The sequence below is a fragment of the Haemorhous mexicanus genome, chromosome 5 (assembly GCF_027477595.1).
Source record: "Haemorhous mexicanus isolate bHaeMex1 chromosome 5, bHaeMex1.pri, whole genome shotgun sequence".
Classification (NCBI taxonomy): Eukaryota; Metazoa; Chordata; class Aves; order Passeriformes; family Fringillidae; genus Haemorhous; species Haemorhous mexicanus.
The window spans coordinates 31,586,684-31,603,934 of record NC_082345.1 but is presented as its reverse complement, the minus strand read 5'-3'; the positions used below and the strand labels follow the sequence as shown (position 1 = coordinate 31,603,934).

Sequence of the window (17,251 nt, the reverse complement as noted above, 5' to 3'; positions counted from 1 at the left end):
CCTACAACCAGTTCTGTCCATATCATTTACTTAATATTGCTATTCATTAGCTATTTCAGTACTAGTAGAAATTACATGTTAAAGAATAGCTGGCTGTGTGTCATAATGGTTGTATCACAGTGGAATCTAATGTTTTATTCTAGATCTAGAGGATCTGATCATTACTGTAACTCCAGACTTTTAAATTTGGAATTGTTTGGCCCAGTAGAAGTCCCAGACTGAACAATACCATATAAATCACTGCTTATTTAGGCATCAAACTCAAGATGCTGCTTGGTGCTGAGGGGCACAGAGGATGCCTGCATGTAATGTTCTGATCCACAGATTTCTGTAAGATTGGAAAGAGATCCTAGGAAGAAGCACCACGATTTCCCAGCATGATACACTATATACAGAACAGCCTTTAGCTAATACATTTCCTATATGCCTACAACAGTAAGACATGTCTAAAATATGGTATTTCTTAGAATATTGGTGCATCACTAAACATTTAAGTCCTTATCTGAACCCTCGTAAACCATATGTTTAAAAGGTTGAGCTTTTATCAAAACACTCAGTCGTGTGTTTTCACAAATGTTTTTTTCACCTAAATAATCTGTTCTAAAATAATTTTGTTTAAAAAATTATACAAAAACCAAGGAATCTAACCTCAGAAACTTCTTGATGTGATGAGAATTTTAAGTCACTTTTATTCAAAAACCTGAAAACTTTAGGACTTGCAAAATAACAGTTTTTTTGTCAAGCATCAGACTTGTAATGCTGTATTCTAAGAAATAATGTCTCAAACACACATTAGGAAAAAGAAGCTGAAAACCAGCATTCACACACCTTCAACAGTACTGTCAGTAATGCTCTGTTAGTAGGATTTTTCTCACTGAATAGTGGGTGAAGTAAAGATGTAGTACTCTTATTTTTTATGTATGCATACAATAAAGCCAGTTCTAAACTGTGGCTGTGTCAAAGCCCCAGTTCACTTGTCATTCTAAATGAGCTGGTTTTGGGACTGTGCTTTGTCTGCTTGAAGTGTGGGCTGTTGGCAGAAAAAGGTGTTTGGCCTTCACTCTTCTTTTGCAGTTTATTCACCTCTTCTTCCTTATGCAGGCACCTGGATTGGTGGGTGATGCTGCACAATGGCTCAGGAGACTGATGAGACCAACTAACTTGGCTAAGGAAAAAAAGCATCCTCGTTTTTTTCCTATCAGATTGTTTCCTTGTCCCATCTCAGCACTCGGCTGCATAAATTAGAACTCAGGGTTCTGAAGTGGTACTGCAGCTTTCAGCTGCACCCAGGGGTAATGGCAGATGAAATTGACCATGTGAATGCAGCCTGGGGAGATGGCTCTGCTGAGGATTGCAGTGTGCTGTTCAGGCACTTGGGCTGGTGACCGATGGACTGTTTCAGATATTTTGCTTCTCAGCGGTTTGCTGAGTTGAAGGGGAGGACAGACTGTGCTCCTTTCCATCACATGACTGGGGGCAGGTGATACCACAGAGAAAATAAAGTGCAAGCTTAAAACTGTAAAGAACAGTCTGGTTGTTGAACAGGCCAAGTCAACTCAGCAAGCATTTCTGGATATCAGAAGAAATAGATTAAAGTATTATATGGACCATATAGTGTGTAAATCTATATTGCCATTACTATTTTTAATAGCTAATTTTAAGATGAATGTACACGATGATTCAGAGTAAATTTTGAGGTCTGTTTTTTAATCCTCTGTCTTAGCTGCTCTGGAGTCATGTACAGAGGGTTACTACTGCAGTACTCCTCTTACAACTTCAAGTCATGAATCAGCTTTCTTGAGACACTGGAATAGAAAGAATTGCTCAGTATAGTTTTCTTTTAATCTTCATAATGTGCCTGCCTTTTGTTTCTTGAATGCCTTTCTCTTCAGTAAAGATGTTTGCACAGTGTGTTGTCATTAGGAGTAAGAATTGACATGATCTGTGGTAGATAAGTTGATTATTTGGAGCTAATGTTTTAAAGAGGTTTCAAAACTGTATCAGAAATATTTCACTAGTTTACCAGTCGGGTGCATTAGTTTAATTAATTGAGTTTTGAATGTAAATGAAGGATTAAATCTTCAGTGAGTTAGTGACTGGTATAAAGCAAAGCAGCCTTGCTGTGTCATCAGCCTAGTCTGATGAGTGACTTCCCACCCAAAACTCCAGGTGCAGAGCTGGCTGGCTTGTTACCTTGTCCTTCAGGGAAAGTAACGTTTACTGCTTTTACTTGCGGTTTTTCCAGTATTTTTCATCTGTCAGAAAGGACCTGCTCAGCTTTTCATCTGCATTTGCAGGTCCACTTTTGAATGGGTAAACAGTGCAGAGCTCTCAGTGAATTTCAGTGTTTTGTCTAGTATGTAATGTTTTATTCTAATGCTTTTCCACTATGGCAGTAATGTGCAGTCACCTGCTGTAAAATGCAAAGGAAAGAGAAATCCCATGTCAGAGATACAGTGCTATAGAAATATACACAGGCTGTAAAACTTCCCAGACTCTTGAGGATGCATGAGTCCATGCAAAATAGGTACATATCATGGAATCTCAGAATATGCTGAGTTGGAAGGGACCCAACTGGGTCATTGAGCCCAACTCCAGGCCCCATGCAGGACACCCCAATAATCTCATCATGGTCCTGAGAGCATTTTCCAAATGCTTCCTAGACTCAGACAGGTCTGATGCCATGCCCCCTTCCTGAGGAGCCTGCTCCAGTACTCAGCCAACCCCCAAAGTGAAAAATTCTCTCCTGATACCCAACCCAACCTTCCCCTGACCCAGCCCCATGCCACCCCCCCATGCCAAGTCCTGCCACTGACCAAGATATTGTGCATCAAAAAATATCTGGGAACAGTAATAGATTAATGGCTTTATAGTAGTTCTCAGAGCCTACTTGTAAAGCAGATGATACAGTAGTGCTGGAGAAACCATGGTGTGTGCTGCTGTGGCAGTGAAAGCAGAATAGGAAATCTAAATGACTCTCTGGCTGCCTTGGAGTCATTGTCTAATGCCAGCCGTGTCAGCAGCGCCTGGCTCTTTGTCAGTCAGCACTCAGGAGGAGGTGGTTACCAGCCAGGAGAATATGACCAAGGCTTTTAAGCACCGTTGCTTGGAAAGTCTTATTAATGGCTGAATATGAGATCAATGTGCAATAATTCTTTCAAGCAGCATCTTTTTAAAAGCCTTTAGCAATCTGTCATCTTCAACTCCCTCCTCCCAATTAGAAAGCTACATTAGTCAGGAGAAATCGCATCATCCTGGGAAGTTTCAAACTGCATCCGCTGATGCTGGGAGGAAAATGCCTCTGTGCAGGGACACAGGTGCAGTTACACTGACAGCTTCTTCTCATCCTCGTCTCGGATCATCCTGGAGGGACAAGCAGAAAGAAACGGGGAGGTGGGCGACATTCTGTCAGGTGCATGGGAGCAGTACCAAAGACAAAAATGGAATACGCTCTTCCAGGAGACAAAGATCGCGCTGTCTGTGAGTGTTAGCTCAACTTTTTCAGATCTGATGTGAGAGAGGGGAAGATTTCAATACCGGTAATTTGTTCTGAATTTAGCCACCTGTTCAGCATACCTTAGCCTTTGGTGTCATTCCGGTAGAAATGTTTAATCCTTTGGGGCTTTAAACTGATAATTCATAATTGTAGTTATTTTGGAGGTGGCTTAAGCTCCCACAGTGATTTTGACATACTGGAAACCTCAGCTTTGAACAACATCCATATTTTAAGAGGAGATATTTAAGCCTTTGTCCAATGTCATTAAATACGTCTCATAAGGTTAATCTGTTTAATTAGCTACTAAGTGGCAAATTGTGTCATAGTAAAGAACAAGGGTGAGGGAAGCCCCTGTCTTTATTGGAGAAATCCTGAGTCATTTACTTCATGATGCATCAGCAAAAATAATTGGGTGTGGTTTTGATTTTCAGCTGCTATTGTAACAAGGCTATAAAAGCTAACAGTGTCTTAGTCTCTGATATGTGCATGCAAAGGTTTTCCTCAAATGCCTCAGATATTTAAGTGTGGTATCTGTGCTTGCAAGGCTGTAATAGATGTAAGTATTAATCTATCAAAAGAAACTGTTTTCTGAGGCTAGAGAATTTTCTATTAATACAGCCTTTCCATCACATAGTAGAGGCAATGTTATGTCTGATTATATTTTAGTGTTTGCCTTGATTTTGATTTTTTAAAAAATTTTACTGTCTTATAATTGCAGACACAATGCTTAGTCTTCAGTTTAGATGATGCTTTTTCCTAACCCAGGACAGTGCTCTATTAAAATAAGCATTGGGGGAGTGTTAAAAACCTACAGTAATTTAGTGGACTGTTCTTTAATCCTGCAAAATATTATCTTGGGTTTAGAATGAGTCTCAACCACTTTGAGCAATGAAAAAAGAACTGTAATTAAACATATGTTTGTGAGTGAAATAATTCTTAGCAGTATGGATCTAAAATAAATTTGCTTATGGAGTTGTCAATGAAGAGGAAAGGATTTTCTTTCTTGATTCTGTTAACGGGAGCTTAGATAGACCTATACTGTACTTTAAATGGTTACAACTGAATGACTTTGCACTATTACTGTAGGGAGTTAGAAAACTCATAAAAAGATAAGTGGTTTTGTTGTTGGTCTCTGCTGAGTCCATAGAAAACTGATTCTTCAAACTTTCAAAAACCATGTTCCTGCTCAGTACATCAGCTGTTTCTGACTATCTCGCTTCACTTGTTAACAAGTTTTTTCATATATAATCTGCATAAAGTACACCAAAGAAGAGTGGCTTTTAGTCTTCTGTCTGTTCTGGATCTGTTTCATTTCCAGCACTCATTTTGAACAATTAACATAATTTTTAAAAATGCACTGGCCGTAAACGTAATCCCTGTCTCCTGTGTCTCAGAAAGTGACTTACAAAAAGCAGCAGCAACTTGGAGGAAACTTTAGGTATAAATAGAGCATATTGCTGAAAAACCTTGTTTTGGTATCAATTACTTTAGATAATAGTTCCTATCAGTAACTGATAGTGTGATGGTAACATAATAATGAGCTTAATTATTTTTAAAAATTTCCTCTCTACTTTTTACATTATTCATTACCATGTCATTCTGCCAGAGAAAACTAGAAATAAACAAACCTGTCAAACAGGAGTAGTATTAATGATTCTAGTTAATATCTAAGTTAAGAGTGGTTAAAAGTAAAAATTCAGAAGTCCTTGGAATAGATTCCTCTAGAATAATATGCTGTATTAATAGGAAGATGAGATTTTGTATTTAAAATTCCCTCTTTGTGCCATCCACTGAAACAAACTTGCTGTCCCTTTACCTTACATTCTAATGTAAAAGCTTTTTCGCAAGTCTAATTTTATTTTTTTTATTACCACCTATTACTGCTTGCAAGGATAAACTTTCTGGTGTATCCTGAATTTCTTGAAATAAAAGTGTAGCATTTATATCACATGCAGAAATGTAAAAGCTGTTGTGGGTTTTTTTTCCTTTTTAATGTTGGACTGCTGTAAAAAGGAACGTATGAATTCTGAGCAAAAAAAGTTGGGAGGAAACAAGGCAGAGGCCTCCTATTTTCCCCAACCAAGAAGTGTATTTTTTTGATATCATCATGATATTTGCAGATGAAAGCAGCTGAGCTGACAGTGCTGATGAACAACAGCATGAGTTGAAACCAAGGAACTTTTCTCACATTTAGAAGTGCATGTTCAAGAATATGTGCAGGTCTGCAATCTTTTTTATGGAAAAGAAGGCTTTTAGGAGTGAGAGGTTTGGATAAGGATCTAAGCTAAAAACTTAGAGCTATAATTTGTGATACATAAGACACATTATGAGATTTAATTAGGGCTTTCAGAGCTTTGTGAGGATGAAACATGCTTTGTAAGCAATAAGTGTAGTACTTCTGTCTCTTTTACTGAAACACAGTATTCAAAATAGGATATTTTAATGGTATCACATTGCAATTGTATTGTAGCATAATTAATAATTTTCTGATTCCTTGATAATTTTGGAAATTCTGTATGAATGTCCACACATAAAATCTACCCTTTGACTTTTAAAAATTGCTTTAATGGATTTTCTAGACATTACTTACATGTCATGGGAGATATTATCTCTAGATTGGTGGAGACATCCTCCATTTTTTCCTCTTTGATTATAGGCAACCATGAGTTATACACACCACACAGCTTTGCAAGTGACAGGCCAGTAGGAAATGAAATAACAATAAATAAATAAATAGTGTGGGTTTATGTTAGCATAGACTAATGTTTGTATGCCATCTGTAGTATTTCTAATAGGAGTGTAATCTTCAGATTTTTCTAAGTAAAATGTGAAATTGCCTGTGCTACACAAGAGATGCTACACAGAGCATCTCTCTGCCTGCTACACAGGCTACATTGCCTGCCTCACTCTTAATGGATGATTTTTGTGATTAGTTTGTTAAGATTCCTTATAATCTAATTTCAGAAGGGCCTCAGCCCAATTCTTATTCATTGCTTTCTTCACCCACATCTTGCATGTTTCTAATGAATTCAGAAACGGGAAACAATGGTGGTTTTACTTACATAAAGAATTTTAGTCACAGCATAGCTCTTGGTCGTTGAAGCTTATAAAAATACAGGATTCTTCCAATATGCAAGTAAATTCTGCTAATAATATTTCAGAAAGAGTGGAATAGACATGGCATGTGGAGCCAAAGAAATCTGTTAGAGGACGATTTTGTGGGCTGAATACTTTCTGAGAAACTGAAAGAGAAGACCCAACTGAAAGATAAGACCCATTCTCTAATTAAAGGAATAACATTCACATGAAATTTTAATTAATTTTGATTTCCTAAGCTAATAGTCAGAAAACTGATTTCCAGTTCTGAGCAGGGATAAAAAAGTGTAAATTTACCCATTACAAGACCATGTAAAAGCCTTCTAAGAGTTAGTCAGAGGGGATTTATGTAAGGTGCCCATATTCTACCTTAATTACAAGAACAAATAAAATTATTCTTCCTAGCTAGGGGCTGAAATTGAAATTTCATTAACATTTGGAGAGAAGGTGTATTTTTTACTGTTTCTGTAGAGTAGAAAATCTACTAATTACAGTTAAATGGAAGGTTGTGATGTAGCTAGGCAACCAGAATTGGGCATTCGTACATCTATGCCATATTGCACTTACTAGTGATAGCTTTCCAAATTTTAGATAATTCAGTTTTCAGTGGATAATCTCTGTCTGTCTCTACCTCTCATTCTGCCTTCCCTCATCCATTTTTGTGAGGAAATGGAACTAATCTAAACAGCAATAGACCTGTTTTCTTGATCACCTTTTAAAAATTATCTCATCATGAACCCCAAAGAAAGGTGCACCCTGAGATAATAGTAGAAAAACTCCTTGTTATTTTTGGGTTATTTTGCCAGCTGTCTGCATGTTGGTGAGTGCCAATAAAGTGAAGAGCAGTCACGTGTCACATAATGGCTGGTGCAAGTATGGTCAAGATGATGATCAGGTTTGCCAAGAGTTTAGATATGATTTCCTTGAAGTTCCTGGAGCGAGCCTTATAACTATGATTTTGGAAGGAAGCATTCTCTGTTCACCCACTGCTTTGTCTGTGTCTTCATCTAAATGGGGAAAATTCCATGCTACCCCAAAAGTTCTTGTGTGGAGGTGTTCAGGTTGTTCCAGGTGTGTTGGCAGTGCACAGCCTGGCTCTGTATGAAAGCCATTTTAAGAAGACAAGGTTATATATATCCGTGCATATTCTCAGTTTTGTCCTGAAGTTATTAAGTGAATTTCACAGGGTCTTAAATAGAACAAGTATTCTAGTCTATTATGTTTTCTCCTCCATTTTAATTAGGGAATTCTGGTAAAATAGCATGTTCTACTTAGAGAGAAACGGCTGGTGCAGAACAGCACAGTTTAATTGGAGTTGGATGCATTTTGCAAAAGTACTCAACTATGGAAGAGGGTACTTAGAGAAAATATAGGACTGTGTCATCACACTGGAGATTTCTCACAAGGAAATGAGTCATTAACCTATCCCAGTGTTTTGCACAATCATTGTTATTGTGGGTGAGTGTGATTGTCTGTACCTGTGAGTTGGTATGAATATTTAAGTTTCATGTAATGACTGGATGCTGAATCTGTTGTGAGTAACTGAAACAGAGTAAACAAGTATGATTTTGTATGCCTTAAATAGATAAGAGGGATTTAAATAGTACTATGGTGATAGGGTTAAGAAAAATTCCTGAAGGTAATTTATTCAGCTGGTATGCATGATGGCTTCCAAGTTTTATTTCATGGCAAGCAGTCATTTGAGATTTGGCTGTTTTGGTACATAGTCAGAGTTAGGTGAGCCCCTTCACAACTTGCACCAGTAAGTTAATGATAGTCAGTGTAAAAATTAGTGGTAGGTGTTCTGTAGGTGGTTATTTCTGCAGGCCTCCACAACTGTGCATCATTTACTGTAAGGTTTTTTACTTTTTATATACAGTATTTTGGTTGATAGTATGTTAAATTTGGATGTTGGTGTCCTTTCTATGCAGTTGGCTAGTGTTTGCATACTCTTGTTAATAAAATTTTTCAGAGATCAAAATTAATCTCTGTCTAACTGGGCTGTACCAGACAGATTGCTGAGAGTTTCTCTTAAAAATGAAGTCTCTTTACGTGTCCTGAGTCGAACTGGAGTTATCCTAGGTATTGTTTTCATCAAATGTGCCCTAGATACTGCCATATGTAGTTGTTAACTGAAAAATAACAGTTAAGTAAATCTAGATACCGTGCAGATAACAAGAAGATATTTCACAGATCTATATAGATAAATATCTGATCATTCTAAATATCACTATTCTCTGATGATCAGAATTCCATGCTTTTTCTGTTTTATTAAGGACCGTAAATCATTAGTTTTGCAGCAATTTTAAGAAGATGAGTTGGGTTTTGTTTGTGTGCTGTGGAATTTATTTTTTTTTAAAGCCAGAATACTGGTACCATCTTTGGAGAGAGCAGAAGCCTTTTTCTAATTTTTTTTCCATTTCTCAATCCATTCATTGCTTGCTGTGTGGTTGCTGAATTCACAGTGGTGTTTTGTGGGAAACACAGAATGATTTTTAACACTGTTTTTATTTCTCCTTTTTCTTTTTATAACTGCCTTTTCAGAATTCCCCACTGTACCAATATCTACAGGATTTGGGACACACAGATTTTGAAGTATGTTCCTCGGTGTCACAGAAGGCAGAGCAATGTGCAGCAGCAGAAAGCCAAAGGGAGCAGAATGTGCGTGCTGCCCAGAAGGTGAGCAGTTTCCTGTTGCTCAGAATTTATCTTCTCACAAGAGAACTGCATTGCTTTACAAACAGGAGAAATCAGAACAGAGAGAAATCACTTCCTGTATTTAAAAATACAAAGGCAAAAACCCCCAGACAATGAACGTCAGCCCGTTATGATATCTGGAAGCTGTGGTTAATCAGTATAGTTTGGAGTGTTTCTTTGCACTTACATAAGCTAGGGAAGCAAGAAGCTTTGATAAATAATTTTTTGAGTGTTGAAAATTATCTTATGTAGTGGATCTTATTATGTTAGCTTAGCATGACATTCTGGGAATAGAACCTGTAATTTTCTAGAACAGAATATTTATAGTTTCCAGCACTTCCCAGGCATTCAGTTGCTAAGTATAGCTTTGTCTGTGACAAAACATATTAAGAAAGAGGATTTCTGGGAAGTAGAAATGCAGTAACCAATTTGAATGAGATAGTTGATGTGGATAGCTATTGCATTTCTAATAATGATTGCTTCTATCACTGGTCACAAAGCAAGGCTGAATTTAAATCAGGATTTAGCTCACCATTTTCTTTATTTTGAGCTGCCTTTAAAAGTATTCATGGAAGTATTAGGTCTCTGACTTTTGCTTTTCAGTGTTGTCAGCTGGCACTCACCATAACCCTCAAGAAATCACCCGAAAATATGTTTTCTTTTTAAAGTTAATGGCTGGCTTGTGGTATGTTTACACTGAAGAAGATACCTATTCTGACTTAGTGTAGGAAGACTTTGATTAAATGTTTGTTTGTTTATTTATTTATTTATTTATTTATTAAATATTTACATTTTTCACTGTTAATTAAAAAAACAGGATGCCATTTCATTGGTTGATAATCTGTTGGTTACTATGAAGTAATGCATGGACTATCAGCTACATTATTTTGCATAGTTACTTTTGTGGCAGTCAGAAAATCACTATGATATTGTGTTTGTGTATATAATTTCCCCTGAATTTTACACAAAAGTGCCGTGGGGTCAGGAACCTCAAAAGTATTAAGATGTACTGCTTTTAAAAACCTCAAGTATTCTGGTTTTTTCCCCTCCCTTCCCCTCAAGCATTTTATACTTAATTTTATTGTGTTGGCAGCAATTCCTCCAGTATTGTGTCAGATGTAGAAGTCATTTTTCATGGTTTGCCTTGCAACTTGAAGGGAGTGGGTGTGTGAAAATGGGCTGTCCATTTCTTACAAACACTAGGTGATGTTCACATTGTCTCATCTCTGTCTAGACAAGGATACATAGTAGAAATGAGGAAGAAACCTGCCCGTAATTTTTAGTGATAAATTGTCAGAGGTTCTTCCTGCTGCAATTCCAGTACCAGTTGGGAAGAGTTAACACTTTTGTAATCTGATGTCAGAAAGTCTGGTTTTGTCATTTGATTTCTGTGTCCCATTTTGGTAGGGTGTCTCAAGAGGAAAGAAAATGAGGGAGAGGCAGTTGGCCACACATTTAGAAAAGTAGACTGGATTTAGGTGGATCTGAGGCTTTGTTGCAACTTTTTTATGACATACAGACAAATAATTTGCATTCCTATCCAGTCATTTCCTCAGTTTTACATGAGACTGTTACGTTTCCCTTCTCTTCGCCCTCACTGGCCTAGTCTACTGAAATGATAAAATGTCTGGAAAATAAATGGTTTCTGACTTCTGAATATGTACCTACCCACAGTCCTAATATAAAATGATCTTCCTTGAGGCTTGATGTAACTGTGATTACAGGGGGCAGATGCTGTTCCACACTGAGTGATTCCCAGTATGTGTATATCACTTTCCTTCTGTTCTGAAAAGCAAGTTTCCAAATGCCTTAGACACTTTATTAAAATAAGACTGTAAAAGCTGGACTATTGCCTTGTCTTTGAGTTGAGATTGTTTCCTCCTCCTGTGTTCAGTCAGTGGGAACCTTGTGCAGCTGTAAGCAGGTGACACGCAGCAAGAATTTGGCATGGCAGAGGTCTGCTTTGGGATCTTCAGAGACTGAAAAAACAAATCTGAGGAGAAAAAGAGGTTCCTAGTGACTGATACAAATATTTCTGTTGTGTCTTGCTGTCCTGCCATGCAGAGTGTGTGGTTCAGGCCTAAGGAAATGCCAAGGCACCGGTTGAATTTGAAGCACATCTTAAATACTTCTCAGGACATGTCAGTTTGGTGGTGGTTTTTTGGCCTTTTTTTTTTAAACTGGAATACAGTCTTAATGAACTGTGAATTAAAAAGCTGTAAAGGTGTTTTAAGGTTGTGTTCTAGAGGCTGATGAAATGCCAAGCTCCCATCTGAGGGATTATGGAGATATGACTTAGCATAGTAATTGTAGGTGCAGTGTTCCTGGCCGTGCCAATCTCTGGAGAAAGTTACAGCTATAGTCCTGGTCTCATGATCACTTGATACTCAAAAGCACTGTTAGTAAGAGCTCCTAGACTTGTTTTCTGGAATTAAATCTCATTTGGGTAATTCTGCTTGAACTTTACAGAATTTATCACTTCCCAGTTACAGCTTTTTTTTTCTCAGCCATTTTCCTAGACTGCTGTGCATATCTGAATGTTTAAATTAATTATACTGTCAGACCTTGTCCCACCTTAGATATGATGATATTTTGTCATTAGAACAGAGCTGCTTCTGGAGGCAGCTTCTGAGAATTGTGTTGAGGCTCGCCCTGTGTAGCTGTGCAGGTGACCTGATGTGGGATGGCAGAGGGACCAGTCCTTTGCCTTTGTCTAGGGCTTCCCACCCACTTCATGCAAGGTATTCAGTGTGTAGCACTATCTTCTTCTGAAGAATTTCTCTACAAAAGAGAAATAGTCCTTAGAATTATTTTTTAGATTCACTAAAATGTGCATGTACTATGCTAATATTTTTTAAATGTTAGGAGTTATGCATCTTTGTTATTTAGTTTACGGAGAGTTTGACTGAGTGTTGTTCTAAAGCTGTGAGAATACCCTGGAAGCGTTGGCAACATGACCTGACTTGTGTGTTGGTGAAAGTAATTTTACTTGTCAGTAACACTCTCAATAGGAATGCAAACTGTGAGACAATATTCCAAGGATGTGGATAATTCAGTGTGTTGCTGTGCTGTATTGGGTCACAGCCCAAGACAGTGGGTTGCCTTGTTTTGTATTTTCAAGCACTGACTTGCCTGTTGAGTGTTTATGCAAGCTCAGATCTTTATTTTAAACTAAACCATGGAGGAGAAACTAAAAGATTGCTTATGTAGCACGCTAGGTTTTTTCAGTAACTCCACAGTCTAGTTTAGTAAGGTGATAGCAGTGTAAAACTATCCTTGGTGTGACTTTAAATGTTCATTATAAAAATCCAAAGACTTAAAAAGGCTGAGCAGTTGAAATTTATAGGATTCAAGAGGCATATTCTTAAATTAAATGGATAACTCTTTCTGTACCCTGCTTTCAATGTACAGGGAAAAGTACTTTTCAGTGAAATATCTGTCTGAAATTCAAAGGCAGAGCAAGACCTTTGTTCATTTAATTTCCATTTTCTACAAATTGTAATTAGAAAATTTTATTTCCTTTGGCACTGCTGTGCAAGAAACTTGAAGGATGATCTTGTGCTGCATTTAGTGACAGTCTTCTGACTTATGTAATTGCCCTTGAGCAACATCAAAATACAATCATTTGGATTTATTCCATAGTCTTAAGTGTGAATTGCTGGGATAGCTCCTCCTACTAAGCCACAATGATGTCAGTGTTTCGGGAAGAGCTATCATTATGAGATCCCTGTTACTGGTTTGCCTCTTCACTGACCTATAAACACTTCCTTGTGGCATAGAGCTCAAACTCTAACTGTACACAGAAAGATGAGACATTTGTTAAGAAAAGCTTGAGTTAGCTTACTTAAATGAGCACCAAAATAAGTTATTTCAAAAATTGTTGAAGCACAAGGGCTTTAGGATGACAGTTCCTGATGTTAAGGCTGTTCTGCCCTGCCTTGCTGCATCACAGTGGTCCCACTGCCTTTCAGAAGGCTGCCAGGCTGATCACAGGTTAACTACAAAACTCTGAGCTCCTCTTGCTTGGGTTTGTTCTTCTATTTCCCACTTGTAGTCAGGGGGAAAACCAAGAAAAATACAGACAAGAGGATAACAAAAAATGGGAAAAAACCCAAACAAGAGGGAGAAACAGAAGCTGTCACCTTTTATACATTGAGCTATTAGAATCTGTATGGGTTTTTTAATTATTATTTTGAAACAGTATGCCACAAAATGTAGGCACTTCACAATTCATTATTTTTAAATATATTTTACCTGATTGTATTACATGTCAACAGTCTGAAGACTGAGAGGGGGCCTCAGAATTCATGAAATATATATAACTAAATATTTTGGAAAATACTTCCTGTCAGTTCAGTCTGAGGAAAGTAGATAGAATGGTGTATCAAAAACTGTGCTTTTTTGTGATTGAATGGCTGCAGACTTAAGCAAAACCATGCATCTATTCAGTGATAATTTGTCATGCATCTTGTTTCAGGAAGATACAGGAGTAGAATGTGTGATGACTGAGAGGGAGTACCTCTATTAGTGACATCTGAAGTTACATTTACAGCTCAGACAAAAGTGTGGATTTAGGTTGTGTGGGAAGCAATACAGAGACAAAGTACCTGGTAGTGCACACTGGTGTAGACTGGGAGTTTTTGGGGCATTTCCTCCTCTCACTATCACTCTTCCTGTCTCTACAACTCTTCTGGAGTTGTGCTCGGGCTGCAGTGGGCTGCTGAGGAGAGGTTGTCCCTGTTCTGGTCTTTCAGTTCTCTTCAGCCTGCCAGTCATTTAACCTTTGGGTTTTTATCCTCCAGGAGAGAGAAAGTCTTTCATATCAATGCAGTAGCTGCCAACTTGAGATCAATATAATCTTAGCTGTAGTTATTTTTAACAGAACAACATAACAATCCATTATGCTCCAAATAGGTGGGGTTACTGAAGGTTTTATTTTATTCTCCTGTTCATAAGCAAACTGACGGGAAGCAGATGTTCTCTTAGTGTACTCTGAAGTTAGGCCAGACAGAGTAAGTGAAACTTCCTTACAGGTACTTGGGTCTGAATTAACAAGAAAATCAAATGCAGAAGTAAAGGATTAGTCTTCTGTTATATATTTAACTTTGGCTTTGGTTTTTGGTTTGTTTTTTTTAATTGGAATAATTTCTGTTCCTTTCAGCAAGGCATCCTGTCAAAACTAGTTGAGTTTTTTAGAAGCTGGTTTCCTTTTCCACAGTATAAGAAAAATGATGACATACTTCACCGACTGGTAAGTGATCACTTTTTTTATTTTTCCATTTCCTTTCCTAATCCACAGGTCTTCCTCTCCTCTGTATCTCATCCTCTGAACATCATCTTTGGTCTCTATTGTTGGTTTTGGCTCTAAGAGTATTACTTATTCTTTAGATGATACTAATTCTGGTTTTCAGTTACCATACCGAATTTGGCACAAAAGGACAGGAACAGTATCAGTAGCCAGGTTAAAGATGTTCAAAATGTGGAAAATAATAAAATATGTGAGAAATTTAAGAAATTAATGAAAGCTGAAATGAGTTTAATTGCAGTGTAGGTGCCCCTTTGGTGGAAGGCAGTGGGGAGACCCTGACTGAGAAAGTTCTCGTGTTGTTGTAGCCTAGTGCCTTGCAGAGACCACCTAAGACAGAAAGAAGGTTCTAGAGCTTCAGCTGCATATTGCTTCACCTTCTGTTTCAGCTTGTTAGTTAAGGCACAGCACCACCACAGTGCAGCTCTACTGGCCCTGGACCCATCCTGGCCTCTTTGTTCCTACACTGCTCTCTACAGGGCTTCTGCCTTAGGGAAAGGCAAAGCTAACTTTGTTTGCTCTTTCTCTGTAGCACCACTTTCCAGTCTGGGCTTGTCTCAGATCTGCTTTAACTTGTACCCAGCTCCTTCATGCTCCTATTATGGCTTTCAAATGTCACTTCAGACTGTTCCAGAATCTAGAATTTTGATTTCTTTTTTTCTACCACCATGTAGGGATGATGGCTTCAAATGGACCTTCAAAAGATTATGCTGAGCAACATGAGAAGTTAGAATTTTCCATTTCTCACAGAGTTCTGCTGTATCTCAGTTCACCTTTATCTTAGGAGGACATAATTTCCTCTGAAAATCTCTCATTAGTGATCTTTGACTGACTTTTTTTCTTTCTCCCTCTTCTCCTATGAATCAAGGGTATTAACAGCAATTTTTAGCCTTACTTTCTTGAGATGGAGGCATAACCAAAGAACAAGGAAAACATGTTTGTGCTGCAGCATACTCCAGCAGAGTACTGAAATGACACAGGATGTGTCAGAGGAGGGCAGAGTTTCCTCTTGCACACAGTCCTGAGACAAATGTTTCCATTAAAAGTAGAATGAAAGTTATCTGAGGTGACATCTGTGCATGGAATCAAATTTCTAAGCTAGCTATCTTATGGTTTCATAAAGAATCTCATTCTGTCAGTGACAGAATGAAACAGATTTTGTACTGTCAAATGTCACACTTGTGTTAAAAGCTTCTATTAGAGACTTTTCAGAAATATTCTCTTTTCTCTCCTGTAAGTAGCTAGATTCAGGGATGCACATGTTCAGTGTTTGTTGGGTTTTGTTATGACATTCTTAACTTGAAGTAATTATGGTTTGGTGCAGTATGCAAATGAAAAATTTAGGGGGCTTCTCTGATGGTTGTATTTGTCTTCATGAGCTCCATATTTGTCCTCAAGAGCTATCCTTGAGGCAAAAGTAGCAAATGCTAATGGCATTAAATTCGCAACAATGTAACTCCCTAGAGTTTGCCTGAGGTTTAGCAGGTGGGAGGTGTTCAGAGCCCCGTGCTGTTTCATGTTTGGATGAAGTTCCCTTGGGAAAGGTGCAGAATCCTGCAGGAGGGTTCTCCACTGCCTGGGCTTGGGGCTTCAGTCCAGTGACACTGCTGTTATTAAGTGTCCACAAGTGATGTTTGTAGACAAATTAGCAATCTCTCTCTCTCTTTGTTTGTTAATGATATAAATGATGTCATTTAAAAAAAAAAAGGTATTTTCTGGTTTTTTAATTGGCATACTCTGTGGTGTGTTTCCAGTTATTGTTACTATCTGGGTCAGATCACAAAGTCAGTGTGATGCATCCTGCAAGCCCAAATTGTTAGGTAGTGTGTGAGCTTTAAAAGTTAAACAAGTTTAATAAAACAGTAGCTACTTGTGATATATCTGAAACATTTCCCTGCCCTGGGAACAGATTGTTGTCAGTAAAGTGTAGGGTGTGTGGGTGTTTTCCTTGTTCTGCTAACTTAATTTTAAGAATTTGCATATTCTCTACTAATACCTGTTTTTTCTCCTGCCATTTGTATGTGGCAAGGATGTTGGATTTCGATTTGACACGCTCCGTACCATCCTGCAACAGGAAGTTCTGCTGCAGGAGGATGTGGAACTGATTGAATTCCTTGACCCCAGTATCCTGTCTGCAGGGCAGTGTAAGCAACAGGAAAACAGACAGCTTCCAACGCTACGCTCCCTAGCAACTCCTAATATTTGGTATTGTATTGAGGATATCTACCATTATAGTCACTGAGAAACAAGCAAAAAATATATTGTGCATTCTTGATATAAAATGCAACATTAAAGTAACTGTATTTTTTCTCATGTCCTTGGGTCTTTATTCTACTGGTCCCCAGATTTTTGTATAAGCCTGGTTTTTCCATTGGGCATTTTATTGAAAGAGTGAATTTTAATCTGAGGTAACTGCATGAACATGAATGAATACTCCCTGACTAATATATTCTATAAGGAGGAAGTTGATTAATAACACAGTTGATTAATTCATTAATTTCTGAAGCTATTTAGAGGTGATTTTGATAATGAGACATGAGTGTGAATTTAAAAGTGTTTATTTTGGTGTGGTCTTTATAAAATATGTTGCGTGTGCGGCAGCAGTATCTGAACAGCTACCACCTGTATTTAAAAAATAACAATTCCAGTGGTTGTTC

The 17,251-nt window shown here is 37.9% G+C and overlaps 1 protein-coding gene across 5 annotated transcripts in view; it reads left to right on the top strand.

Moving 5' to 3' along the window:
* Positions 1–17,251, top strand: part of VEZT (vezatin, adherens junctions transmembrane protein) — a 59,028-nt gene that overhangs the window by 5,028 nt on the left and 36,749 nt on the right. For 4 of the 5 annotated variants that reach the window (XM_059846761.1, XM_059846762.1, XM_059846765.1 and 1 more), the window contains exons 2-4: positions 9,137–9,271; positions 14,451–14,540; positions 16,624–16,799. In XM_059846761.1, coding sequence (XP_059702744.1) covers positions 9,137–9,271; positions 14,451–14,540; positions 16,624–16,799 — 401 coding nt within the window. Of the gene's footprint in view, positions 1–9,136; positions 9,272–14,450; positions 14,541–16,623; positions 16,800–17,251 lie in introns of those variants that run through there. The other variant, XM_059846763.1, reaches the window with a different exon arrangement.